Below are 25,471 nucleotides of genomic sequence, written 5' to 3' on the forward strand. Positions count from 1 at the left end.
CTAGCCAGGCATGGTGGTACATGCCTGTGATCCCAGCTACTTGGGAGGCTGAGGCAAGAGAATCACTTGAACCTGGGAGGCGGAGGTTACAGGGAGCCAAGATCACACCACTGCACTCCAGCCTGGATGACAGAGGGAGACTGTCTCAAAAAAATAAAAACAAAGGTGAATAAAGGTTGATCTAACTGTTGTGACAGCTTAGTCTCTGAAGGCAGGGGCCTCTGGACAATTGAGGTAAAGGCATCCCTTCCTCCAGGTAGATGCAACTTCATGCCAGGGATTGTGGCTTAGCAAGTAGAACAAAGGCTGGATATCAGCTGCCAGTCACGGGAGCAGTGCACAACCTGCACCACTGTGCAAGGTTGGCAGTGGTTGGTGAGGCCATCTATATGACAATGCATGAGGGTTTTAAACGGTCCAAGCCTCAAGAAAGGGAAAGGAATTGCGATGCCCCAGACCCTTGACCAGAGCTCCTTGTCATGTTGAAATTAGAAGTGTGTCTTGTTGACCCTGGCCCCTCTTCCTCTCCTTCTAGGTGACTTGCTTTTGGAGGGCTTCAACAACTACACCTTCCTCTCCAATGGCTTCGTGCCCATCCCTGCAGCCCAGGACGATGAGATGTTCCAGGAAACCTTGGAGGCCATGGGGATCATGGGTTTCAATGAGGAGGAGCAGCTATGTAAGCTTCACACCTTGAGTTTGTGGGGTGGCCTGCCTGGGTACCAGTGGAATCTGTTAGGAATTCTCCTCTGGTCAGGACAGATTTCTGCTCTCTGAATTCCCCACCTTCCTTAAAAAAAAAGCAGGAGGAAAATGAATTTTATTCTAGGTGGTTTGTTTGTGTTTTAGAAAAGCGCTGTATAACTGAGACCATTTTCATTGCAAGTGACCCAAGCTGGCTTAAACCAAAGGGAAAGTAATTAACTCACAATGTTGAAAAGTTCAGGGAGGCTGAGCATGGTGGTTTATGCTTGTAATCCCAGCACTTTGGGAGGCCAAGGTGGGCAGATCACTTTAGGTCAGGAGTTCAAGACCAACCCGGTCAATATGGTGAAACTCTGTCTCTACTAAAAATACAGAAAAAATTAGCCAGGGATGGTGGCACACACCTGTAGACCCAGCTACCTGGGAGGCTGAGGTGGGAGGATCACTTGAACCCAGCAGGCAGAGGTTGCCATGAGCCTAGATCACACTACTCCATTCCAGCTTCGGAGATGGCACTAGACTCTCTCTCAAAAAAAAAGAAAAAAAAAAGTTCAGGAATACAGGCTTCAGGTACAGTGAGACGTAGGTGCTCAGAAGATTTTTCTAGAATCTAATTTCTTGTCTTCCATCTCTCTCAGCCACGTTGTCTCTATATAGGATGCAGCTTGTTGACAGCAGCATGGCTAGGTTCCAGCTCCTACATTCTTTGGGTTTCTGTCCAAAGAACAGAGTAGATTCCTTGCTTAAGTTCCTGAATGGAGTGTCAGTGACTCTGATTGGTTGGCTTAGGTTGAAATGTACATTCCTGAGCTATGCAGCACTGTCAGCGTTGTGGAAAGCACAGGGTGGTTTAATTATGGTCCCTAAGAATGGATTCTTGGAGCTGAAGGTAGAGATGTTGGCCTCATCAGGAACATGTGGGCAGGGTTGGCGGGAGGGGGAGTGATTGAGGCAGTGGGTTTACTCAGGCTCTTCCTGGAAGGGTTGCTCTGGTGAGCGATTGATATTGATCAAAATCATCCAACCAATGGCCAAGAAACACACTGAGTCTTAAGAACAGGACCGCTCAAAACAAAATTCTTGGTCAGGACACTGTGCTTCCAGAAACTCTTTTTCTTCTGTGTTAGATGTGCCTCAGTGTTCAAGGTTAATCTCTTTGGAAAACACCAGGACAGAACTGTGGAAAGTTTCCCTTCCTTCCCACGCCCACACCCCTTTAGAGCCCCAGAATAGCACCGAGGTTGCTGAAATGCTGGCAGCTCCTCCGAAGATAACTTGGGGTCTAGAAAAAAGCGGTTCTATGGGTCAGTTGACAAATGGATGGTGTGTGGGAGTCTTGGCCAAGGTCCCACATGAGAATCTAGCACTGATAGTCTCTGTCTGAATGACATCGGCTCTTCGAGAATGATTCATTTTATTTGGGGCAGGGATCCTTTTTGCTTCTAATCTCCCCATTAAATAAACAAGGAACAATGGTTAAGTATTTGCTGTGTGCCTGGCAATTACTACACTGTTTTCTTCCTTAATGTGCTAGTGTTCGGTATAGTTTTATTTATTTTTTTTTTTTATTTTTATTTTTTGAGACGAAGTCTCGCTCTTGTTACCCAGGCTGGAGTGCAATGGCGCGATCTCGGCTCACCGCAACCTCCGCCTCCTGGGTTCAGGCAATTCTCCTGCCTCAGCCTCCTGAGTAGCTGGGATTACAGGCACGCGCCACCGTGCCCAGCTAATTTTTTTGTATTAGTAGAGACGGGGTTTCACAATGTTGACCAGGATGGTCTCGATCTCTTGACCTCGTGATCCACCCGCCTCGGCCTCCCAAAGTGCTGGGATTACAGGCTTGAGCCACCGCGCCCGGCCAGTTTTATTTAAATAATAAAAACCTGGAACAGGCTGGGCACAGTGGCTCATGCCTGTAATTCCAGCATTTTGAGACACTGAGGGAGGAGGAGCGCTTGAACCCAGGAGTTTGAAACTAGCCTAGGCAACACAGCGAGACTCTGTCTCTACACAAAAATAAAGAAAATAGAAAAAAAAACTGGAACAAACTATGTTGATTGATAAAGGGTTTATTAAATTATTGTCTATCCTTGCGAAAGAAAACAATGAGACCATTTAAACTGTGTTTTGCTGGGCATGGTGGCTCCCGCCTGTAATCCCAGCACTTTGGGAGGCCAAAGCAGGCAGATCACTTGAGCTCGAGTTCGAGACCAACCTGAACAACACGGCAAGACCCCTTCTTTACAGATAATACAAAAAGTTAACTGGGCTTGGTGGTGCATACCTGTAGTCCCAGCTACTTGGGACACTGAGGCAGGAAGATCCCTTGAGCCCAGGAGTTCGAAGCTGTGGTGAGCTGAGATGTTGGAGGCCAGGGGGATCATGGGTTTCAGGATTTCCCCCACCACACTGGGTTCTGTCACCCAGGCTGGAGTACAGTGGTGCAATCTCAGCTTAGTGCAGCCTCTTCCTTGCAGGCCGAAGCAGTCCTCCCACCTCAACTTCTCAAGTCGTTGAGATTACAAGCATGTGCTACCACGCCTGCCTAATTTTTGATTTTGGATTTTGTTTTGTTTTGTCTGGAGAGAGAGTCTCGCTCTTGTAGCTCAGGCTAGAGTGCAGTGGCACGATCTCGGCTGACTGCAATCTCCATCTCCTGGGTTTAAGCGATTCTCCTGCCTCAGCCTCCTGAATACCTGGGATTACAGGTGCTCACCACCATGCCTGGCTAATTTTTTTTTATTTTTAATAGAGACGGGGTTTCACCATGTTGGCTAGGCTGGTCTCGAACTCTTGACCTCAGATGATCCACCTATCTTGGCCTCCCAAAGTGCTGGGATTGCAAGTGTGAGCCACCGAGCCTGGCCTGGGTTTGTTTTCTTTTTTGGGGGAATCGGGGTGAGATGAGGCTTTACCATGTTACCCAGTAGTCTCTAGTCTTGAACTCCTGGGCTCAAACAATCCACCCGCCTTGTCCTCCCACAGGGCTGGGATTAGGCGGGAGCCACCACACCCAGCCCCCAGTGTCCTTAATGTACACTGGCCCTTGCCAATCTCCCCTTTAACCACAGAGAGCAGACCCCAGCCCCAGCACCTTCGGTAGGCCCAAGCATCTATCTAGAATATGATAATACCGTTTTCCTTGTATTTATATTTACAGTTGCCATCTATTTATGGCAAGTGAAGATGATTTTTCACTTAAGATAGAGAAAGTTTCCTATTAAAATAAATGTAAGGATAGAGAAGAAAGTAAATTTAAAAGAAAATGGTTAAGCAAATAATGGAGCAGATGGTATGCAGAGAGCGCAAGCATTCAGATGACGGCGTGCAGATGACCAGCTCTCAAGGGAACGGACTCAGTCCCAAATGAACACCAACCCCATTTATAAACCAAGAGCGACTTCCAAACCCTCCAGCAAGGGGCCTCAGGAGAAGGGGGTGGGTCACGCTCCAGGCTGGAGATTTGTGAGGCTCCAAGTGACCAGGGGAGACCAGAATTTCCCCCACCACATTGAGTTCTGCAGCCTTGAACTCCTGGGCTCAAGAGATTCTCATGAGCCACCATGCCTGGCTAATTTTTTAATTTTTGGTAGAGACAGGGTCTTGGTATGTTGTCCAGGCTGGTCTCAAACTCCTAGCCTCAAGCAGTCCCCCTGCCTCAGCCTCCCAAATCCTTAGGATTAGAGGCATGAACCACCATGTCTGGCCTGGTTATACTGTTTCTAACATATTAGAAAAAACACTTTTTTTTTTTTGAGACAGAGTCGTGGTCTGTCACCAGGCTGGAGTGCGGTGGCATGATCTCGGCTCACTGCAACCTCCATCTCCTGGGTTCAAGCAATTCCCCTGCCTCAACCTCCTGAGTAGCTAAGACTACAGGTGTATGCCACTACGCCTGGCTAATTTTTTGTATTTTAGTAGAGACGGGATTTCACCATGTTGGCCAGGATGGTCTCGATCTCCTGACCTTGTAATCTGCCCGCCTCAGCCTTTCAAAGTGCCAGGATTACAGGTGTGCGCCACCGCACCTGGCCAAAAACACCTAATTTTTAAGATAAAAAATTAAATCCCTTAAATCGTCCATCCTGTGTACCCCTGGTGGTGCACATGTCTGGTGTTGGAAAGCCCTGTTTCCTATTCCTCGGTAAGAAGAGAGGTGTAAGGCCACTGTAATAAATTAGCACAAACACGATGTCTTAAAACAATAGGAATTTATTGTCTCCCAGTTCTGGAGGCCAGGGTTCTGAAATCAAGGTGTCAGTAGGAGCTGGGCTTGGTGACTGACACCTGTAATCCCAGTACTTTGGGAGGCCGAGGTGAGAAGATTGCCTGAGGCTAGGGGTTCAAGACCAGCCTGGGCAACATAGCAAGACCCCACCTCTACAAAAAATTTTAAAAATTATTATTATTTTTTAAAAAAGACAAGATGTTGGCAGGGTTTGTTCCTTCTAGAGGCCCTGAGGAAGAATCTGTTCCTTACCTCTGTCCTGGTTTCTGGTGGCTCTGGCTGTTCCTGGCTTTTCCTTGGCTTGCCTCACTCCAGTCTCTGCCTCCTCCTTCATGTAGCGTTCCACTCTGTGTGTCTCTCCTCTGTCCGTCATAAGGACACTTGACACTGGATGTGCCTACCAGGTTAATCCGAGATGATCTCATCTTGAGATCTTTTACTTGATTCCATCTGCAAAGCCCTGTTTATTTTTTGCCAAATTGGGCCATATTTACAATTTCCAGGTGGACTTACTTTGGAAGGACCACCATTCAACGTAATATTGGTGGTGTCTCCTCTTTACCACCTACTGGGCCAGGCCCTTGCTCAGCATCTTACAAGACTCAAGCTTCATGAAGTAGGTACTACTGTTACCATCTCTGTTTTCCAGATTGGGAAACTGAGGCTCATGGAATTTACTGAGACTCTTGTCTTAATCCATATCTCATGCCTCTATCCATCTATCCTCTATCCTTCCATGATTCATCTACCAATCCATTCTCTATTCATCTATTCATCTTCTACTCATCCGTCACCCATCCATTCATCACCTATCCATCCATCTACCCACCCATCCGTTCATCCATTCATCCATGAACCCATCCTCTATTTATTCATTCATTTGTTCATCCATCCATCCACCCTCCATCTGCCATCCATCCATCTCTCTCCCTCCCTCCCTCCCTCCCAATGTGTATCTGAACCCTGAACTAGCCTTTGAAAATTCAAAGATGAGATGTGTAAGAGGTGAAACTGGGATTTGAACCCAGGACTGTCTAACTCCGGAGTGCATGCTTTGACCAGCCCACCAGGATGCTGCCTGCAGACACTGCCCTAGCTGTTGTGTCTCGTCACTGGTTTACCTCTGTTGTCTGCTAACTATTCCCAGAGGGTTCGTCTTTTATGGCCAGGGGGTGGTGATATTCTTTTGTCATTTCAGGAATTACATTAACTATACCAGAAAGTGCAAACTAACGGTTCCTGAGCCCACAGTAGAGACTGGCCATTATAGCCTTCAACATTTTTAAAAATTGGTTCCTAAAGTTTAAACATGGGTAGGCTGGGCACGGTGGCTCAGAGACCTGTAATCCCAGCACTTTGGGAGGCCAAGGCAGGTGGATCACTTGAGGTCAGGAGTTTGAGACCAACCTGGCCAACATGGTGAAACCCTGTCTCTACTAAAAATACAAAAATTAGCCGGGTGTGGTGGCACATGTCTGTAATCCCAGCTACTCGGGAAGCTGAGACCGGATAATTCCCTTGAACTCAGGAAGCGTGGAGATCGCAGTTAGCCGAGATCACACCAATGAACTCCAATTTGGGTGACAGAGTAAGACTCCATCTCAAACAAAAACAAAACATGGGTAGACTTCACTTTAAAAATCTGGGTTTCATTGTCTGGAAAATTCAGAAGTTCTGGCAGCACTGGGCCTCTGTCCCCTGCGGCAGTGATGGCTTAGCTGCTGGTCTCCAGATGGGATCGTGGCCTCCTTGGGTCCCCACAGTCCTCATTAGTTGGCTTTGTTCGTTTAGGCCAGTGGTTCTCTGCCAGAGGTGAGTTTGCCTCCCAGGGGACATTTAGCAGTGTCTGGTGACTTTCATGGTCACAACTCTGTCAGGGGTGACCGCCACTGACATCTAGTGGTTAGAGACCAGGGATGCTACTAAACTTCCCCTGATGCCCAGGACCGTTCCCCACAATAGAGAATTATCTGACCCCCAATTTCTGTGTGCCAAGATTGAGTTGGCTGTCTTGCCTGGGCTTGCAGGCATTTCAATAATCTTTAGTTTAAATTTGCACTTTTAAAACTCTGAGTACAACCTTTCATAGTTTACAAAGTCTCTTTCATAGCTGTTCTGGTTAAAAGGAAGTGTCTTTGCAAGTCCTGCCAACAGCAGCTTCATTCATTTTGGGAAGAAGCGTTTCTGCCTTAGTGAGTGGGAGCAGATGGGTGGGTGGTCAGCAGCTTGGTCCTTCTTCTGCTGAGCTGGGCCAGGGACCCCATGGTGTGAAAACAGCTGTCGTGAAGGGTCTTGTAATGTCTGGTTTGGCCTGAAGAACCAGAGAGGTCTGGGATCTCTAGGCTTTGTTCCTGGAACATAGTGACTGATTGGAAGCGAGAACTCTGGGAGATTTGTACCTGAGTTAAGCTAAGCCACGCATTTGTATTAATCATCATCCATTCTTCATCCGTCCATCCATCATCCATCCATCCATCCATCATCCATCCATCCATCCATCATCCATCCATCCTCCAGCCATCATTCATTCATTCTCTATCCATCCATCTATCCATTGTCCATCAATCCTCTATCCATTCCTCCATCCATCCATGCTCTATCCATCCACCTATCCATCCATCCATCATCCATCATCCACCTATCATTCATCTATCCTCTATCCATGCATTATTCATCCATCAATCCATCCTCTCTTCATCCATCTGTCCTCTACTCATCCATCCATTGCCCACCCATTTATCTACCCACCTGTCCATTCATCCATCCTTGAACCCATCCTCTATGCATTTATTCATTCATCCATCTGTCCACCCTCCACCTACCATCTATCCATCTCTCTCTCTCCCTCCTATGTGCATCAGGACCCTGGACTAGGCTTTGCAAATTCGAAGATGATTAGGATAGGCCTCCCACTCTCCAGAAACTCATGGTCTTGTGGGGATTTCAGACGTAGAAACCATCTAAACCATACATAGGCTAAGTATGAAGTCAGAAAGGTTCCAAGCTTTGTGGAACACAGCGTTTTTGTTTGGAGATACCTGGACAACAAGTGGAAACAGATTTACATAATCTTCTTCCCAATGTGGGCATCTTGTACACCCAGCAGAGTATGTAAGAAGCACAGGGTTTTTATTTCAAAAAGCCTTTTATTGACATATGATTTACTTAGAATATCGTGTATGCTATATAGCGTGCAGTGCAAAGAATTATTATAAACTGAACACGTTTGTGTAACTAGAATCCATTTTAAGTAAGAGAATGCCACCAGCCCCACAGAAGCTCCCACATGCACCTTCTAGGAGCTTCCCTCAATTGAGGATAATCATTATCCTGACTTCTAACAGCATCGATTAGTTTTGCCTCTTCTTGAATGAACTGTCTGTAAATGGACTTAGATAGTAGGTTCTTTTTTCCATCTGTCCTCTTTCATTCAGCATTTGTGTCTGGAAGATAAGTCAGGTTTATTTTTGTTTGCGTTTTAGAGACAGGGTCTCCCTACATTGCCCAGACTGTCTCAAACTCCTAGCCTCAAACACTTCTCCCACCTCAGCCTCCCAAAGTGCTGGGGTCACAGACATGAGCCACTGTGCTGGCCCCAATACATCAGTTTTGGTTTTTGGTAGTGGTAGCTCATTCATTCTCCTTGTTCTGTGGCAGGGGTTGCTAACACATTTTCTGTAAAGGGTCAAATAGTAAATCCTTTAGCCTTTGTGGGCCAGATGATCTCTGTTGCAACTCTTTAGCATGCACATAGTTGTAGACAATATGTAAATGAATGAGTACGGCTGTGTTCCAATAAAACTTTATTTGTAATAGCAAGCAGTGGGCCAGATTTGGTCCATAGGCTATAGTTTGCCAGTTTTTGCTGCGTGGTATTCCATTGTTAGTAAAAAGTTTTTAGCAACCTTCTGAAAATATTGAGCTGAGAATTGAGTTTCTTTGGAGGAAAGATGTAGGCTGGCTCTGGGTCCCCAGTGGCTTTATACCCCAAAACTCCAGGGTACCTTGGCATTGACCTCTGTGTCTGCTCTGCTCTTCTCTCCCCACCTCAGCCGTGTTGAAGGTGGTGTCATCCGTCCTACAGCTTGGAAATATCGTCTTCAAGAAGGAAAGAAACACAGACCAGGCGTCCATGCCAGATAACACAGGTACTTGCCACCTTTTCCCAATAACTGATGACTTTGGGGTTGGATGAATGGGGAGGGTGACATTTAACTATTGATTATTTTTCAAGGTGACGGTATCTGGGATTTTAACAACAGTTGGACTAGGTTGTTATCACTCACTTTCCTTTTTTCACACTTTTCACTGCTCAAGACTATGTGGAAAGTTCTTGAATCAGAGTTGAGGGATTTAAAAAACCTAATAGGCCAGGCGTGGTGGCTCACGCCTGTAATCCCAGCACTTTGGGAGGCCGAGGCAGGAGGATCACGAGGTCAGGAGTGCAAGACCAGCCTGACCAACATGGTGAAACCCCGTCTCTACTAAAAATATAAATATTAGCCGGGCACGGTGGTACGTGCCTGTAATCCCAGTTACTCGGGAGGCTGAGGCAGGAGAATCGCTTGAACCCAGAAGGCACAGGTTGTGGTGAGCCAAGATCACACCATTGTGCTCCAGGCTGGGCAACAAGAGCGAAACTCTGTCTCACACCAAAAAAAAAAAAAAAAAAAAAGAATAATTTTATTTATGTGTTCTTTTTAAAATTTTTTTATTTTTAAAAAGAACACATAAATAACAGAGTGAGACTCCATCTAAATAAATAAATAAATACATAAAATAAAAAATTTTACAAATTTTAATAGAGACGGGGTCTTGCTATGTTGCCCAGGCTGATCCTGAACTCCTGACCTCAAGCAATCCTCCCACCTCGGCCTCCCAAAGTGCTGGGATTACAGGCAAGAGTTACCACGCCCTGCCCCTAATAGTTTTAAACCAGACAAGATCCTTAGGGACCATCTCTCCTGAAACACTCCACTTAATTATTTTGTCAAAGAAATATTTCTCAAGTCCCTGCAATGTACCACTGGGATCCAGCAGGAAATGAGACAAGAATAGCTCTTCTTACGGTACCTGTGGTCTTGGGGAGACAGACCTTGATTGCCCTGAGAATTAGGGGTGCCAGATAAAATACAGGATGTCCAGATAAATTTCAGTTTCAGGTAAACAACAAACTTTTTTTTTTTAAATTTTAAGTATGCCCCTTCTAACATTTGGACCATGGTTTTACCAAAAGAGTATACTTGTTTATCTGTAATTCAGACTGAGCATCCTATAATTTTCCCCCTAAATCTGACAGCCCTACCCACAGATAAACAGCATTTTGTGTTTTGAGAAGCTGGCCTGGCTACCATCATGCTTGTTGGTGGCTGAGCTGAGAGCAAAACTTAGGTTTCTTATTTCCTGGCCCAAGCTGTATATTGTGTTGCTTTTCTCCACTCCTTGGAGCTCACCTTAATCAAACCTATTGTAACCGCCTAATGAGTTTACCTTGCCCACTGCCTAGACAGAGCCAATTAATCAAGACAGAGGAATTGCGATAGAGAAAGAGTAAATTCGCACAGAGCTGGCTGCACAAGAGAACAGAGTTTTATTATTACTCAAATCAGTCTCTTTGAGCATTCAGGGATCAGAGTTTTTAAGCATCATTTGGTTAGGGGGAGGCCAGTGAGTTGGGAGTACTGACTGTTGGGTCTGAGATGAAATCATAGGGAGGTGAAGCTGTCCTCTTGCCCTGAGTCAGTTCCTGGACAGGGGCCACAAGATCAGGGGAGCCAGTTTCTCAATCTGGGTGACCAGCTGATCCACATGGTGCCAGGGTCTGCAAGCTATCTCAAGCACTCATCTTAGGTTTTACAATAGTGATGTTATCCCCAGGAGCAATTTGGGGAGGGTCAGAATCTTGTAGCCTCCAGTTACAGGACTCCTAAACCGTAATTTCTAATCTTTTGGCTAATTTATTAGTCCTACAAAGGCAGGCTAGTCCCCAGGCAAGAAGAGGATGTGTTTTGGGAAAGAGTTCTTGTGTTTTAAACTATAAGAGTCTGGGTGTGCTGCCTCATGCCTGTAATCCTAGCACTTTGGGATACCAAGGCAGGTGGATCACTTGAAGTCAGGAGTTCAAGACCAGCCTGGCCAACATGGTGAAACCCCATCTCTACTAAAAATACAAAAATTAGCCAGATGTGGTGACAAGTTCCTGTAATCCCAGTTACTCAGGAGGCTGAGGCAGGAGAATTGCCTGAACCCAGGAGGCAGAGATTGCAGCGAGCCCAGATAATGCCCCTATGCTCCAACCCGGGTGACAGAATGAGACCCTATTTCAAAAAAAATTAAAAAATAAGCTATAAGCTAAGTTCCCCCCAAAGTTAGTTTGGCTTACTCCCAGAAACGGTTCATTGGAGCTTGGAGGTTAGAAGCAAGATGGAGTCAGTTAGGTCAGATCTCTTTCAGCGTCTCAGTTACGATTTTGCAGTGGCAGTTTCGCTCTCAGATGTTTCCTAGGTGTTACCCACCCTAAATCTGGCAAATTAATGGAATCCTTATGCTAAGGAAACACCTCAGGGAAAGAGAAATGAAAAAGCACCCTTGCCAAGAGATGGGGAAAAAAAATCCTAAAATCACTCTGTTCACTGCCTTGCACGTGCAAAGCAGCACGTAATGCTACTTTCATGGTAAGGGATTAACTAGTGGTGGCACCACTGCACTCCAGCCTGGGTGACAGAGCAAGACTGTGTGTCAAAAAAAAAAAAAAAGCCGGTGCAGTGGCTCAAGCCTGTAATCCCAGCACTTTGGGAGGCCAAGGCGGGCGGATCACAAGGTCAGGAGTTTGAGACCAGCCTGGCCAATATGGCAAAACCCTGTCTCTACTAAAAATACAAAATTTGGCTGGGTGTGGTTGCGTGTGCCTAGAATCCCAGCTACTCGGAAGGCTGAGGCAGAAGAATCACTTGAACCCGGGAAGTGGAGGTTGCAGTGAGCCTAGATTGTGCCTCTGCACTCCAGCCTGGGCAACAGAGCGAGACTCAAAAACAGGGAATATTTAGGTTGATTCCAGCATTTTGCTATTGCAAACAGTGTTGCAACACATATTCTAGAACCGTGAAACAAATACTATTGAATAGTAACTATTCAATAAATGTTACTATTAGTACCTATTTAATACTAAGTCACTATTAAATAAATATCAAGGACTTTACATACATTACCTTACTTAATCCTGGGTACCATCAAGTTACCAAAGAACTGACCCTTTTTAAACCTGAGAAAAACAAGACTCTAAGAGGCTAAGGAGCTTTTCCAGGCCGGGCACGGTGGCTCACACCTGTAATTCCAGCACTTTGGGAGGCCAAGGCAGGTAGATCACGAGGTCAAGAGATTGAGACCATCCTGGCCAACATGGTGAAAACCTGTCTCTACTAAAAATACAAAAATTAGCTAGGCTCGGTGTGTGTGCCTGTAATCCCAGCTATTCGGGAGGCTGAGGCAGGAGAATCCCTTGAACCTGGGAGGTGGAGGTTGCAGTGAGCCCAGATCGCGCCATTGTACTCCAGCCTGGTAACAGAGACTCCATCTCAAAAAAAAAAAAAAAAAAAAAAAAAGAGCTTTTCCAGAGTCACATGATTTGGAAATGTGAAGGGACAGGGATTCGAAACTAGAACTACCTGACCCTAAACCCCCAACTGGGGCATACTTTAGCCCACTCCAATCACTGCCTGTCAGCAAAGTACTGAAGGGTGTGGCCACTGATGACAGCAGCCTTCAGGACAATTGATGTTACGTTCACTGTCAGCGGGTTGCATTTCCCCAAGAGAAGCCAGTGTATTCACAGATCACAAATATCCCATACCATATGCCTTCTGGCCAAGTTCTCTCTTTTGTGATGCACTCAACATGTTTCTTTTCTCCATGCAGCTGCTCAGAAAGTTTGCCACCTCATGGGAATTAATGTAACAGATTTCACCAGAGCCATCCTGACTCCTCGTATCAAGGTTGGGCGAGACGTGGTACAGAAAGCTCAGACAAAAGAACAGGTATGATACACCTGCCATTTACTTAGCACTTACCCGCCCGTCCACCACTCATCCATCCATCCATCTATGTACCCACTCACTCATTCATCTATTCATTAACCCATCCATGGTCCATCTGTGCATCCATCCATCCATCTTGCTGTCTACTCATTCATCTGTCTGTTCATCCATCCATCCATTCATCTGTCTATCCATTCACCCATCCGTCCATCCATGCTTCATTCATCCATCTGTCCATTCAGCCATACATGACCCAGCCATCTGTTCATCTCTCTATGTATTCATCACCCATCCACTTGTCATTCCATTCATTCATTCATTCATTCATTCATCTGTCCATCCATCCACCCATTTATCTTTTTATCCCTCATTTATTCAGTAATAGAGTATTCAAAGTCCCATGTCAGGTTGTTGGTTTTGTTGTTGTTGTGTGTGTGTGTTTTTTGTTTTTTTGTTTTGTTTTTTTTTTTTTTTTTAGGCAGAATGTGAGTCTTGTTCTGTTGCCCAGGGTGGAGTGCAGTGGTGCAATCTCAGCTCACTGCAGCCTCTGCCTCCCACATTCAAATGATTCTCCTGCCTCAGTCTCCCAAGCAGCTGGAACTACAGGCACATGCCACCATGCCTGGCTAATTTTTGTATTTTTAGTAGAGATGGGTTTTTGCCACGTTGGCCAGGCTGGTCTTGAACTCCTGACCTCTAGTGATCCACCTACTTCAGCCTCCCACAGTGCTGGGATTACAGGTGTGAGCCACTGTGCCTGGCCAAGAATAAGAATACTCACCACCAGCCTGGCTTATGTGAAAATGCAGCCCACTGGAAATAACCATGTTCCCCTGGTTCCCCTCTTCAGGCTGACTTTGCTGTGGAGGCTTTGGCCAAGGCAACATATGAACGCCTTTTCCGCTGGATACTCACTCGAGTGAACAAAGCCCTGGACAAGACCCATCGGCAAGGGGCTTCCTTCCTGGGGATCCTGGATATAGCTGGATTTGAGATCTTTGAGGTACAGCTCGGTGGGATCGTAACAGCCGTGGGCTTGGTTCTCTGAGATGGGCCTTTTCTTGGAGGAATCATGATTTTTGAGAAAGGCATGTAGATGGCTACTGTAGGGTAAGAGGCCGTCTAGTTAAAGGTGGATCCTTGAGGGTACAAGAGACAGAAATTCAACAGGAAATGCTTTGGTTTCTGGAACTGAGAAGGCCAGACATGCAGCTGGATCCAGTAGGCAGGGTCTGATCTCCCGCCATCTTTCTCTCTCTCTCTCTGCCTTTCTCCATTTCGTTCCATTCTCAAGCAGGCTCTCCCCTCCTGGTGGCAAGATGGCTGCCACAGCTCCAGACTGCCTCTCAGTGATCCTGGCAAAAAAAAAAAAAAAATCTCTTTTCTAACAGTTCCAACCAAGTCTTGGAATTACTCTCACTGACTCTTACTCACCAGAATTGGGCTACATGGTCACCTCCAAGCCAAGAACTGTTTGCAGGAGCTTTTATTACCTCATGTAATAGAAATACAGATATTGGATCCCATACACAGCCATTTGAGGAAAGTTCCCAGAGAAAAATAAAGTTTTTTGTGATTTTTTTTTTTTTTTTTTTGAGATAGTGTCTTGCTCACTGCAGCCTCCACCTCCTGAGTTCAAGCAATTCTCCTGTCTCAGCCTCCTAAGTAGCTGGGATTACAGGTATCTAAGTTTTTTTTGTTTTGTTTTGTTTTGTTTTGTTTTGTTTTTTTGTGATGGAGCCTCACTCTGTCGCCCAGGCTGGAGTGCAGTAGTGTGATCTCAGCTGACTGCAACCTCCATCTCCCTGGTTCAAGTGATTCTCCTGCCTCAGCCTCTCGAGTAGCTGGGATTATAGGCACATGCCAAATTTTACTTTAAAAAAAAAATTTTTTTTTTTGGCAGAGGCGGGATTTCACCTTATTGGCCATGCTAGTCTCGAACTCCTAACCTCAAGTGATCCACCAGCCTCGGCCTCCCAAAGTGCTGGGATTACGGGCACGAGCCACTGTGCCTGGCTAATTTTTGTATTTTTAGTAGAGACGGGTTTCGCTACATTTGCCAGGCTGGTCTCGAACTCCTGACCTCAAGTGATCCTGCCACTTGGGCTCCGTAAGTGCTGAGATTACAGTTGTGAGCCACCACACCTGACCTGAAGGTGTTAAGATTGATAGATATCCCAGAAGAGCTCCACTGCAGAGTCACTTTCTCTGTACGCCTCTGTTTCCACATCTATGAATGCAGTAGCATGCTTTACCAGGTTTGTCCATCCATAGGTGGTTGTGGAGGTGGAGGAGATAAGCATCCTTAAGGTGTGTGAGGTCCACGTGATGTCAACTCCGTCAGCCCTGGGGGATTCTAGAAGGCATGTTGTGGGGGCCTAGCACCCCTCTGGGTGCCGGGATGGCAGAACAGGCTCTTGTGGAGAGGATGTGGACCAGTGATGGGGGCGCCATCGGGGGGAGCTTCTGTGAGGCTCTGTGTCTTCTGACTTCATACCCGGATGCTCACACCCCGCCCCATGCCTTGTGCTCAGGTGAACTCCTTCGAGCAGCTGTGCATCAACTACACCAACGAGAAGCTGCAGCAGCTCTTCAACCACACCATGTTCATCCTGGAGCAGGAGGAGTACCAGCGCGAGGGCATCGAGTGGAACTTCATCGACTTCGGGCTGGACCTGCAGCCCTGCATCGAGCTCATCGAGCGGCCGGTGAGGGGCCTGTGGGCCTGCGCGGCCCCCATCACACCTTGCACACGTGTGTGGCCTCTGTGAAGCTGACGTGGACCCCACAGCCTCCCCATGCTCATAGCATCCCCTCCCTCGCCACCCATCACCAGGTCCTGAAAGGCTGTAAGCTGAATCTTTGTGAACTAAGTTATAATTTCCATTAACCCACATTTTCATATCCAAGGTATTTTCTTTAATTTCTGCCTTCCTTCCATCCTCCTTTTCCTTCCTTTTTCCTTCTCTACCCTCCTTCCCTTCCCTTCTCTGCCATTTCTTTTTTGTTTGTTTTTTTTTATGACAGGGTCTGGCTGTGTTGCCCAGGCTGGAGTGCAGTGGCGCAGTCTCGCCTCACTGCAACCTCCACCTGCCAGGCTCAAGTGATCCTCCTGATCCTCCTGCCTCAGCCTCCCAAGTAGCTAAGACTACAGGTGTGCACCACCACGCCCAGCTAACTTTTATATTTTTTAGTAGAGACAGGGTTTCGCTATGTTGCGCAGGCCGGTCTCGAACTCCTGACCTCAAGGGATCCTCTTCCTCGGTCTCCCAAAGTGCTGGGATTACAGCGTGAGCCACTGCACCTGGCCTCTCCCATTTCTTCATTCCCAAAAGCAGTAACCTTTGTTTTGTTCACTAATGTATCCCAAACTTCCAGAACCATGGACATAGTAGGTGACCAATGAACACCACCAAATTTGCACACGCTATTTCTCAGTCACAAAGAAATGCTTCAGGGCCGCGCACGGTGGCTCACGCCTGTAATCCCAGCGTTTTGGGAGGCTGAGGCAGGAGGATCGCTTGAGCCCAGGAGTTTTGAGACCAGCCTGAGCAATACAGTGAATCCCCATCTCTACAAAAAACACAAAAAAATTAGCCAGGCATGGTGGTGGACGCCCATGGTCCCAGCTATTTGGGAGGCTGAGGTGGGAGGATTGCTTGAGCCCTGGAGGCAGAGGTTGCAGTGATCCGAGATTGCACCACTGCATTCCAGCCTGGATGACACGGTGAGAACCTGTCTCCAAAACAACTTTTCTAACAGGAACCCTAGGTGAATTCAAGTCAAGCAACAAACTCATTCGCAAGAATTATGATTTCTTCATGATGTTGCTTGTGTGTTGCCCACTAGGGGGCAGCAGCAAACAAGAGGTGGGGTGATGCTTCCAAATCTACCCTCAAATTACCCTGCGCCCAATGGACCAGTATCAGGGATGGAAGGCAGAATATAATGTTTGCTCCCATGAGGTCCAGGCTGTTCTTTCTTTCTGTTTTTGTTGGAGACAGCGCATCTCCGCTCTGAGCAAATACAGTATCAGATGTCGGAAGTTGCCTGTGTGTTTTATAGTTGGCCAGCTGTTCATGGAATGCCTGAGGTTGGGCATTCTCTCTAATTCAAACCTACTTGTCTCCCACAGAACAACCCCCCAGGTGTGCTGGCCCTGCTGGACGAGGAGTGCTGGTTCCCCAAAGCCACGGATAAGTCTTTTGTGGAGAAGCTGTGCACGGAGCAGGGCAACCACCCCAAGTTCCAGAAGCCCAAGCAGCTCAAAGACAAGACCGAGTTCTCCATCATCCATTATGCTGGGAAGGTACCAGCCGCAGGGCCCAGGGGGCTCTGTCTCAGGGGAGCCCTAGTGGCTGCTCAGCGCAGAGAGAGTCTGAGAGTGGCAGAACCTTGGGCTGCCTGGGAACTGCAAAGGCATCTGCTACAAAGCACATCCCAACCAAGTCCTGTTGGTGATTGGCCTACGCATCTGTAAGGTGTCAGCTGCAGCCTCTCTCATGTTTTCCAACTGGAATGTCCGGCTGCTCTTTCTTTCTGTTTTTGTTGGAGACAGGGTCTCGCTTTGTCACCCAGGCTGGAGTGCAATGGTGCGATTATAGCTCACTATAGCCTGAACGTCCTGGGCTCAAGTGATCCTCCTGCCTCAGCCTCCCGAGTAGCTGGGACTACAGGTGTACACCACTGTGGCCAATTAAATTGTTTTATTTTACATGGAGTTTTGCTCTTGTCACCCAGGCTGGAGTGCAGTGGCATGATCTCTGATCACCACAACCTCTGCCTCCGGGTTCAAGCAATTCTCCTGCCTCAGCCTCACATGTAGCTGGAATTGCAGGCACCTGCTGACACACCCAGCTAATATTTGTACTTTTAGTACAGATGGGGTTTCACCATGTTGCCCAGACTGGTCTCTAACTCCTGACCTCAGGTAATCCACCCGCCTTGGTCCCCCCAAGTGCTGGGATTATAGGCATGAACCACTGCACCTGGCTGCCCAGCTAAAGTTTTAAATTATGTCTAGAGATGGGGTCTTGCTATGTTGCCCAAGCTGGTCTTGAACTCCTGGGCTCAAGCGATCCTCCCACCTCAGCTTCCTGAAGTGTTGGGATTACGGGCATGAGCCCCTGTACCTAGCCTCAGCCTGCTCTTTCTTGTATAGACTCTCAATCCTTCCTGCTACAAGTTATACCCAACAGGCGGAGCCAACTGGGATGGGGTGATTAATAAATTCACACCCTGGCTTCAACAAAGTCTCCCTTATCATGGCCTAGGGTTTGCTATTGTCAGTCTGCTCTGGCCAGGGAAATTTCTGATAGTTGTATTCATCATCATCATCATCATCATCATCATGCCTTGGCTACTATTATATAGTCCCTTGCCCTATGGCTCCCAAGGGTCCTAGGTAATGTACAAAAGGCATAGCTTAGTCTGGCTTGCAGAATTGTGATATTCTTTTGACACCTCAGTATCCCCACTGCATCATGGGAACAGGTAGTGCTCTATACTAGGCGCTGGAAGTAGAGTCCAATCTGGCTCACAGCTCGTTATTGCAAATAAAGTTTTATTGGAACACAGACATGCCCATTTGTTTACATAATGTCTGTGGCTGCTTTTGTACTACAGCAGAATTGAGTAGCTGTGACAAAGACTATGACTTGGGTGGGCACGGTGGCTCGTGCCTGTCATCCCAGCACCGAGGCAGGTGGATCACTTGAGGTCAGCACTTTGAGACCAGCCTGGCCAACGTGGGGAAACCCCTCTGCTAAAAATAACAAAAAAAAAATTAGCTGGGCGTGGTGGCACAAGCCTGGAATCTCAGCTACCCAGGAGGCCGAGCAAGAGAATGGCTTGACCCAGGAAGGCAGAGGTTGCTGTGAGCTGAGATTGCACCACTGCACTCCAGACTGGGCAACAGAGAAAGACGGACAGACACACAGACAAACACAAAGCACTCTGTGACTTGCCAAGCCAAAAATATCTACTATCTGGGCCTTTACCAAAATCCTAACTCCTAGCCTATATTCAAGGGAGTGTATGTTCCTTTAAGCATATAGAGACAACACTTTTCCCTGCTTCCCTACTTTTTTTTTATTTTCAGTCTTCTCTCAGATCAAGCCTAGCTATTATCCTGATAACCTCATCCCGTAATAACCCAGCAGAGCTGTATTATCAGGTCCCTTCATTTAATATTCACCATAATAAAAATTAGGGCTTTGGGCACGGTCAGTGTTCGAGTTAGGAATGTAAAAAGCGCCGTGTCCTTTTTCTCTATATCCATATATCAGAATCTCCGAGTTACAAATTAGGCTCCTTAGAGAGTGGGAAAGAAGATGCCACGCTTTATTTATTTATTTACTTATTTATTTTGAGAAAGAGTCTCGCTCTGTTGCCCAGGCTGGAGTGCAGTGACACAGTATCAGCTCACTGCAACCTCTGCCTCCCAGCTTGAAGCAATTCTCCTGCCTCAGCCCTCCCGAGTATCTGGGATTAAAGGCATGCGCCACCATGCCTGGTTAGTTTTTTTCAGTTTTTTTTTTTTTTTTGTATTTTTATTAGAGACAGGGTTTCACCATGTTGGTCAGGCTGGTCTCGAACTCCTGACCTCAAGTAATCCACCCACCTTGGCCTCCCAAAGTGCTAGGATTATTGGCATGAGCCATCGTGCTCACCCACCACACCTAACTTATAAACCAGGATGATTGGGAAGATGAGGAGAAATTTTTGCATGTCTGTGGGAGGGCATCTGCCATCGTGAAATCTCTTAATCTTGTGTAACTCACAGGCACTGTGCTGACTTAGGGGCCCCTAAGCCTGCAGCCCCTCCCCTGTGGGAGCCACAGTCTTGTGGGAGAGATGAGACTCACAGACAAGCAGAGAGGTTGCTGCATGAGGCTGCGTGTGGTGGCGACCACAGCAGCATTACTAGAATAATGTAGAATAGAAACTAGGCTTTCCCTGGCCTGGCGTGGTGGCTCACACCTGTAATCCCAGCACTTTGGGAGGCTGAAATGGGCAGATCAGAAGGCAAGGAGTTCAAGACCAGCCTGGCCAACATGGTGAAATCTGTCTCTACTAAAAATACAAAAATTAGCCGAGTGTGGTGGCAGGTGCCTGTAATCCCAGCTACTTGGGAGGCTGAGGCAGGAGACTCTCTTGGACCCAGGAGGCAGAGGTTGCAGTGAGCCGAGATGGCACCACTGCACTCAAGCCTGGGCGACAGAGCCAGACACCATCTCAAAAAAATAAAAATAAAGAAAATTAAAAGAAAAGAAACTAGGCTTTCTCAGCAATAGGTATCCTTGGCTGATTTCCTGCTGCATGGACACAGGTCCCTGATCTGTTGGTCTCTGCATTGATGTTTGTGGAGTCCCATCATGGTGGCCATAAACGTCATTTCCTCTCTGACTTCAGAAGATCTGGAAGGGCAATGGGAGGGCTGGGGTCCTGGCCTTCGTTTCTAAGTTTTTAGTTTCCCAAGGAATCTGACCAGCAGGGTGTCCTTGGCAGGTGGACTATAACGCGAGTGCCTGGCTGACCAAGAACATGGACCCACTGAATGACAATGTGACTTCTCTGCTCAACGCCTCCTCAGACAAGTTTGTGGCCGACCTGTGGAAGGACGGTAAGGGCTTCTCTGCTCTGGAAGCTGCTTTGAGCTGGAGAATTGAACACCCAAGTCCCCTGACGCCCACACCCGCCCCAGGGGGGGACGCCTTTGCATGGGGGCACTGGCACGTGTTGGTGATGTCTTGTTGAAGCACTCGGTCTCTTCCTGAACGGTGGTCCCTGAACCTGTCAATCCTCCATGGTCCCCAGGGGATGAGGTCCTGAGGTCAGGGCTCAGGCAATAGATGGGAGAAACAGCGTGCCAGGCACGGGGAGTTAGATGGCCCCGTCCAGAGTCAGAAGGATTTGGCTGCATCTTGTCTCTGTCCCCTCCTAGCTCTGTGGTCTTGGACAAGTCACTCAGTGTCCTTAAGTTCATTGTCCTCATTAGTAAAACCGGGAAATACAGTAATAGTTGCCACCTCTCCTAGGGGCATTGTGAGGGTTAAATTAGACCAGCGGTGCTCACACTCAAGCATCCATCACGACCCCCTGGAGTGCTTTTTATTGATTTTTTATCTATCTATCTATTTATTTTGTTGAGATGGAATCTCGCTCTGTCGCCCAGGCTGGAGCGCAGTGGCGCGATCTTAGCTCACTGCAGCCTCCACCTCCCGGTTCCAGGGATCCTCCTGCCTCAGCCTCCCAGGTAGCTGGGATTACAAGCATACACCACCATGCCCAGCCAAGTTTTGTATTTTTAGTAGAGATAGAGTTTCATCATGTTGACCAGGCTGGTCTCAATCTCTTGACCTCAGGTGATCCGCCCACCTTGGCCTCCCAAAGTGCTGGGATTACAGGCGTGAACCACTGCACCCAGGCCGGCCTCCTCTTGTTTTAAGCATGCTAAAAAAGGCTCCAGGAAGGGCCTGCTGTGCCTCAACCATGTGCTGGGCTTTGGGTCTGGGGAGCAGCATCGCACCCTGGGTCTGTGTCACCCCAGGACACATGATGAAGCCTGCAGCCCCTCCCCTGTGGAAGCCCAGTCTTGTGGGAGAGAGGAGACTTAAAAAGACTAGCAGAGAGATTGTTGCATGGGGCTGTGTGCAGTGGCTCACACCTGTAATCCCAGTACCATGGGAGGAGAGGCGGGCGGATCATCTGAGGTCAGGAGTTCAAGACCAGCCTGGCCAACATTGAAAAATCCCGTCTCTACTGAAAATACAAAAACTAACCAGGTGTGGTGGCCGGTGCCTGTAACCCCAGCTACTTGGGAGGCTGAGGCAGAAGAATCGCTTGAACCCAGGGGGTGGCGGTTGCAGTGAGCTGAGATAGATAGAGCCTCTGGACTCCAGCCTGGGTGACAGAGCAAGAAAAAATAAAACTAAAAATAAACGATAAAAATAACAGAAAAATTAGCTGAGTGTAGTGATAAGCATTTGTAATCCCAGCTACTCGGGAGGACAAGGCAGGAGAAGCACTTGGATCTGAGAGGTGGAGGTTGCAGTGAGCCAAGGTCGTGCCGCTGCACTTCTGCCTGGCTGACAGAGTAAGACCCTGTCTCAATCAATCAATCAATAAAAAGACTGTTACACGGAATCTAACTGAGTTCCAGGTGAAGAAATGGTGCAGTCCATAGCCTGTGCGTTGGGCTTGGCACATGCAGGACCTGCCGGGCTGGTGGTCGGCAGTGATGATGGTGATGATGATGGTGGTGATGACGGTGGTGAGGATGGTGGTGATGGTGGTGAGGATGGTGGTGAGGATGGTGGTGAGGATGGTGGTGAGGATGGTGGTCAGGATGGTGGCGATGATGGTGGTGATGATGGTGGGGATGATGGTGGGGATGATGGTGGGGATGATGGTGGGGATGATGGTGGTGAGGATGGTGGGGATGATGGTGGGGATGATGGTGGGGATGATGGTGGTGAGGATGGTGGGGATGATGGTGGGGATGATGGTGGTGAGGATGGTGGGGATGATGGTGGGGATGATGGTGGGGATGATGGTGGGGATGATGGTGGGGATGATGGTGGTGAGGATGGTGGGGATGATGGTGGGGATGATGGTGGTGATGATGGTGATGACGACGGTGGTGATGATGGTGGTGCGGATGATGATAAGACCTACTTTTTGTTGAGCACTTACTGATGTGCCAGGCTCCTGTCTTGGAGTGTGTGCCATATCTTCTGCCTCAGAATATTTCTTCTGTGGATACTTACATGGTGACCCACTCATTTCTTTCTGGTTTCTGCTCAAATATCAACTTATCAGACAGACCCCAGCACACCACCTCCTTATCTAAGAGATCCCTCTCATCACTCTCTGCTTTACCCTATTTTTATTTTTCTAAACACACCTCACTACTCAAGGTATTCCATACTTAACGCCTGTGATCACCGTCTGTCTCCTTCCCTATGATATAAGTGGGTTAAGGGGGTCAGGTCTTTTTTTTTTTTTATTCGCGGTAGTGTCCCCAGGGCCTGGAGCACAGAAGGTCCTCAGTATTTGTTGGTGGATGAAGGGTTGGAGGCCGGCAGGGAATAAGTGCCTTATGTGCCTTATTTTCTTATCCCTGCCCTAGAAGGTAGATGGTGTTATTACCTCCCTTTTGTAGAAAGAGAAACTGAGGCACAGGATGGTGCCAAGCCAAGGCTACTCAGTGAGTGGACAGCAAGAGCAGGCTTGACTCCTGGGTCAGCATGACTCCTCCACAGGGAATTTGTTCTTTCTGCCACTCAGGCGCTCTCAGGATTTCCCAAATAGACAATACTTGGGAAGGTGGCATTGGTGATGGAAGGAAAGATTGGAGCGGGCAGGTTGGTGGGGGGTGGGATGGGTCTGGGCCACTGGCCTGTTTAGGGGTGGATGGGCCAAAGGCTGATGCCACCCTGGCTGTGCCCCGTAGTGGACCGCATCGTGGGGCTGGACCAGATGGCCAAGATGACGGAGAGCTCGCTGCCCAGCGCCTCCAAGACCAAGAAGGGCATGTTCCGCACAGTGGGGCAGCTGTACAAGGAGCAGCTGGGCAAGCTGATGACCACGCTGCGCAACACCACGCCCAACTTCGTGCGCTGCATCATCCCCAACCACGAGAAGAGGGTGAGGCCCACCGCCCAGACCCCGGGGCTCCCAGAGCCGTGGCTGCCCCAACTGGTCACAGTGTCCCCCAGGCACCGTCCACCCCCACCCACCCCGAGGACCCCACCTGCCATCGGGGGAAGGCTGTTCGAATCTGGGGCCCACTCCCCATCCCTGGAGGCGAGGGAGGAAGCAAGGATGCCTCCAGAGACTTTTCAGCCGTTGGGTTGCTGTGCAGGGCATTCAGCCACTCACTTATTCACTATCCCAGGAAGTGTTCCCTGGGTTCCTCCCTGTGCTGGATGCTGGGGAGACAGTGTTAGAAAAATGTCATCCTTGCCTGTGGGTTTCTCATAATCTGGTGCAGGCGTTCTCAGCTTGGGGCAATTGTGTCCTCTCTGTGGACATGTCTAGAGACATTTTTGGTTGTCAACCAGGAGGGGGATGCTAGTCAGCATCTAGTGGGTAGAGGCCGGGGATGCACTCAGCATTGTACAGTGCACAGGGCAGTCCCTCAACCCCCGGCAGAGAATCTCTACAAGATGCCAGTAGTGCTGAGGTTATGAGAGACCTGAGGAGAGACAGACACACAGCTGAAGATGGTGATGGAATGTGGTCAGTTACAGGAACACCGAAGAGCCAGGGCTCTTCCCACAGCCTCAGGGCTGAGAGAAAGCTTCTTGGCCAACTTGAACTTTAAGAATGTGTGACAGACCGGGCATGGTGGCTCACTCCTGTAATCCCAGCACTTTGGGAGGCCAAGATGGGTGGATCACCTGAGGTCAGGAGTTTGAGACCAGCCTGGCCAACATGGTGAAACCCCATCTCTACTAAAAATACAAAAATTTAGGCAGGCATGGTGGCACAGCTATTCAGGAGACTGAGGCAGGAGAATTGCTTGAACCTGGGAGACGGAAGTTGTAGTGAGCTGAGATCGCACCACTGCACTCCAGCCGGGGCAATAGAGCAAGACTCCATCTCAAAAAAAAAAAAAAAAAAAAAAGGAAAGAAAATGCTAAATAGGTCATTTCATGTTGTGAATGTGTGATGGTGTGAGGTAGGAACTGGAGATGAGGCTGAATGGGCAGGCAGGGGCTAGATTGTGGCACTCCTTGCTCTTTCTGGAGCTTGGCCTTCTCTCTCTAGGGATGCAGTTAGGGGTGTTTAAGCAGGGCTATGTCATGGTCAGATTTGCATTTTAGGAAGTGAATGAGGAGGCTGGGCATAAGCTGGCTCATGGCTATATGAGGGGCTTATATAGGTTGAGGTGGGAGTATCGCTTGAGGCCAGGAGTTCAAGGCTAGCCTGGACAACATAGCAAGACCCTATCTCTACAAAAACATTTTTTAGAATTAGCCAGGCGTGGTAGCACATGCCTGTGGTTGCAACTACTTGGGAGGCTGATTTGGGAGAATCACTTGAGCCCAGGAGTTTGAGGCTGCAGTGAGCCACAATCGCCCCACTGGACTCCAGCCTGGGTGATAGAGTGGGACCCTGTCTCAAAAAATAAAAAGGACAGAGGAAAGTGAATGAGGGCATTGAGGGGAGAGTCACGACTGGAGAGGGAAGCCCAGGTGGTGGTTTCTATGGTGTCCAGGCAGGAGAAGATCGTGGAGACTATGGCGGTGAAAGAAGTGGGGCAACTGGGAGGTATTTGGGAGCTAGAAACAATCAAACCGCTGATGGACAGGAAGTGAGGGAGAGGAGAGGAGGTGACGAGGAGGAAGCCCCAGTTTCCAGCCAGGCAATGCCAGCGTCACCAGGTACCAGAGAGATCATGAGGCATCCAGTGCCGAAGCAAAGAGATGGAAACCCTGTGCCCCTCGGCCCTCAGCTGAGCACCGCCTGGGTGCTTCTCTTGGGAGATGGAAACCCT

At 48.2% G+C, this 25,471-nt stretch overlaps 1 protein-coding gene across 5 annotated transcripts in view; it reads left to right on the forward strand.

Annotated features, from left to right (window-relative positions):
• The window catches only part of MYH11 (myosin heavy chain 11), a 164,371-nt gene that overhangs the window by 93,997 nt on the left and 44,903 nt on the right, over positions 1-25,471 (forward strand). For all 5 annotated transcript variants that reach the window (XM_064362464.1, XM_064362466.1, XM_012477419.3 and 2 more), the window contains 8 exons: positions 536-679; positions 8,986-9,081; positions 12,848-12,966; positions 13,817-13,969; positions 15,501-15,674; positions 17,102-17,275; positions 20,476-20,590; positions 23,423-23,616. In XM_064362464.1, coding sequence (XP_064218534.1) covers positions 536-679; positions 8,986-9,081; positions 12,848-12,966; positions 13,817-13,969; positions 15,501-15,674; positions 17,102-17,275; positions 20,476-20,590; positions 23,423-23,616 — 1,169 coding nt within the window. The remainder of the gene's footprint in view (positions 1-535; positions 680-8,985; positions 9,082-12,847; positions 12,967-13,816; positions 13,970-15,500; positions 15,675-17,101; positions 17,276-20,475; positions 20,591-23,422; positions 23,617-25,471) is intronic.

Source organism: Aotus nancymaae, unplaced genomic scaffold, assembly GCF_030222135.1.
Source record: "Aotus nancymaae isolate 86718 unplaced genomic scaffold, 86718_ANA_hifiasm-v0.15.2.pri h1tg000049l, whole genome shotgun sequence".
Classification (NCBI taxonomy): domain Eukaryota; kingdom Metazoa; phylum Chordata; class Mammalia; order Primates; family Aotidae; genus Aotus; species Aotus nancymaae.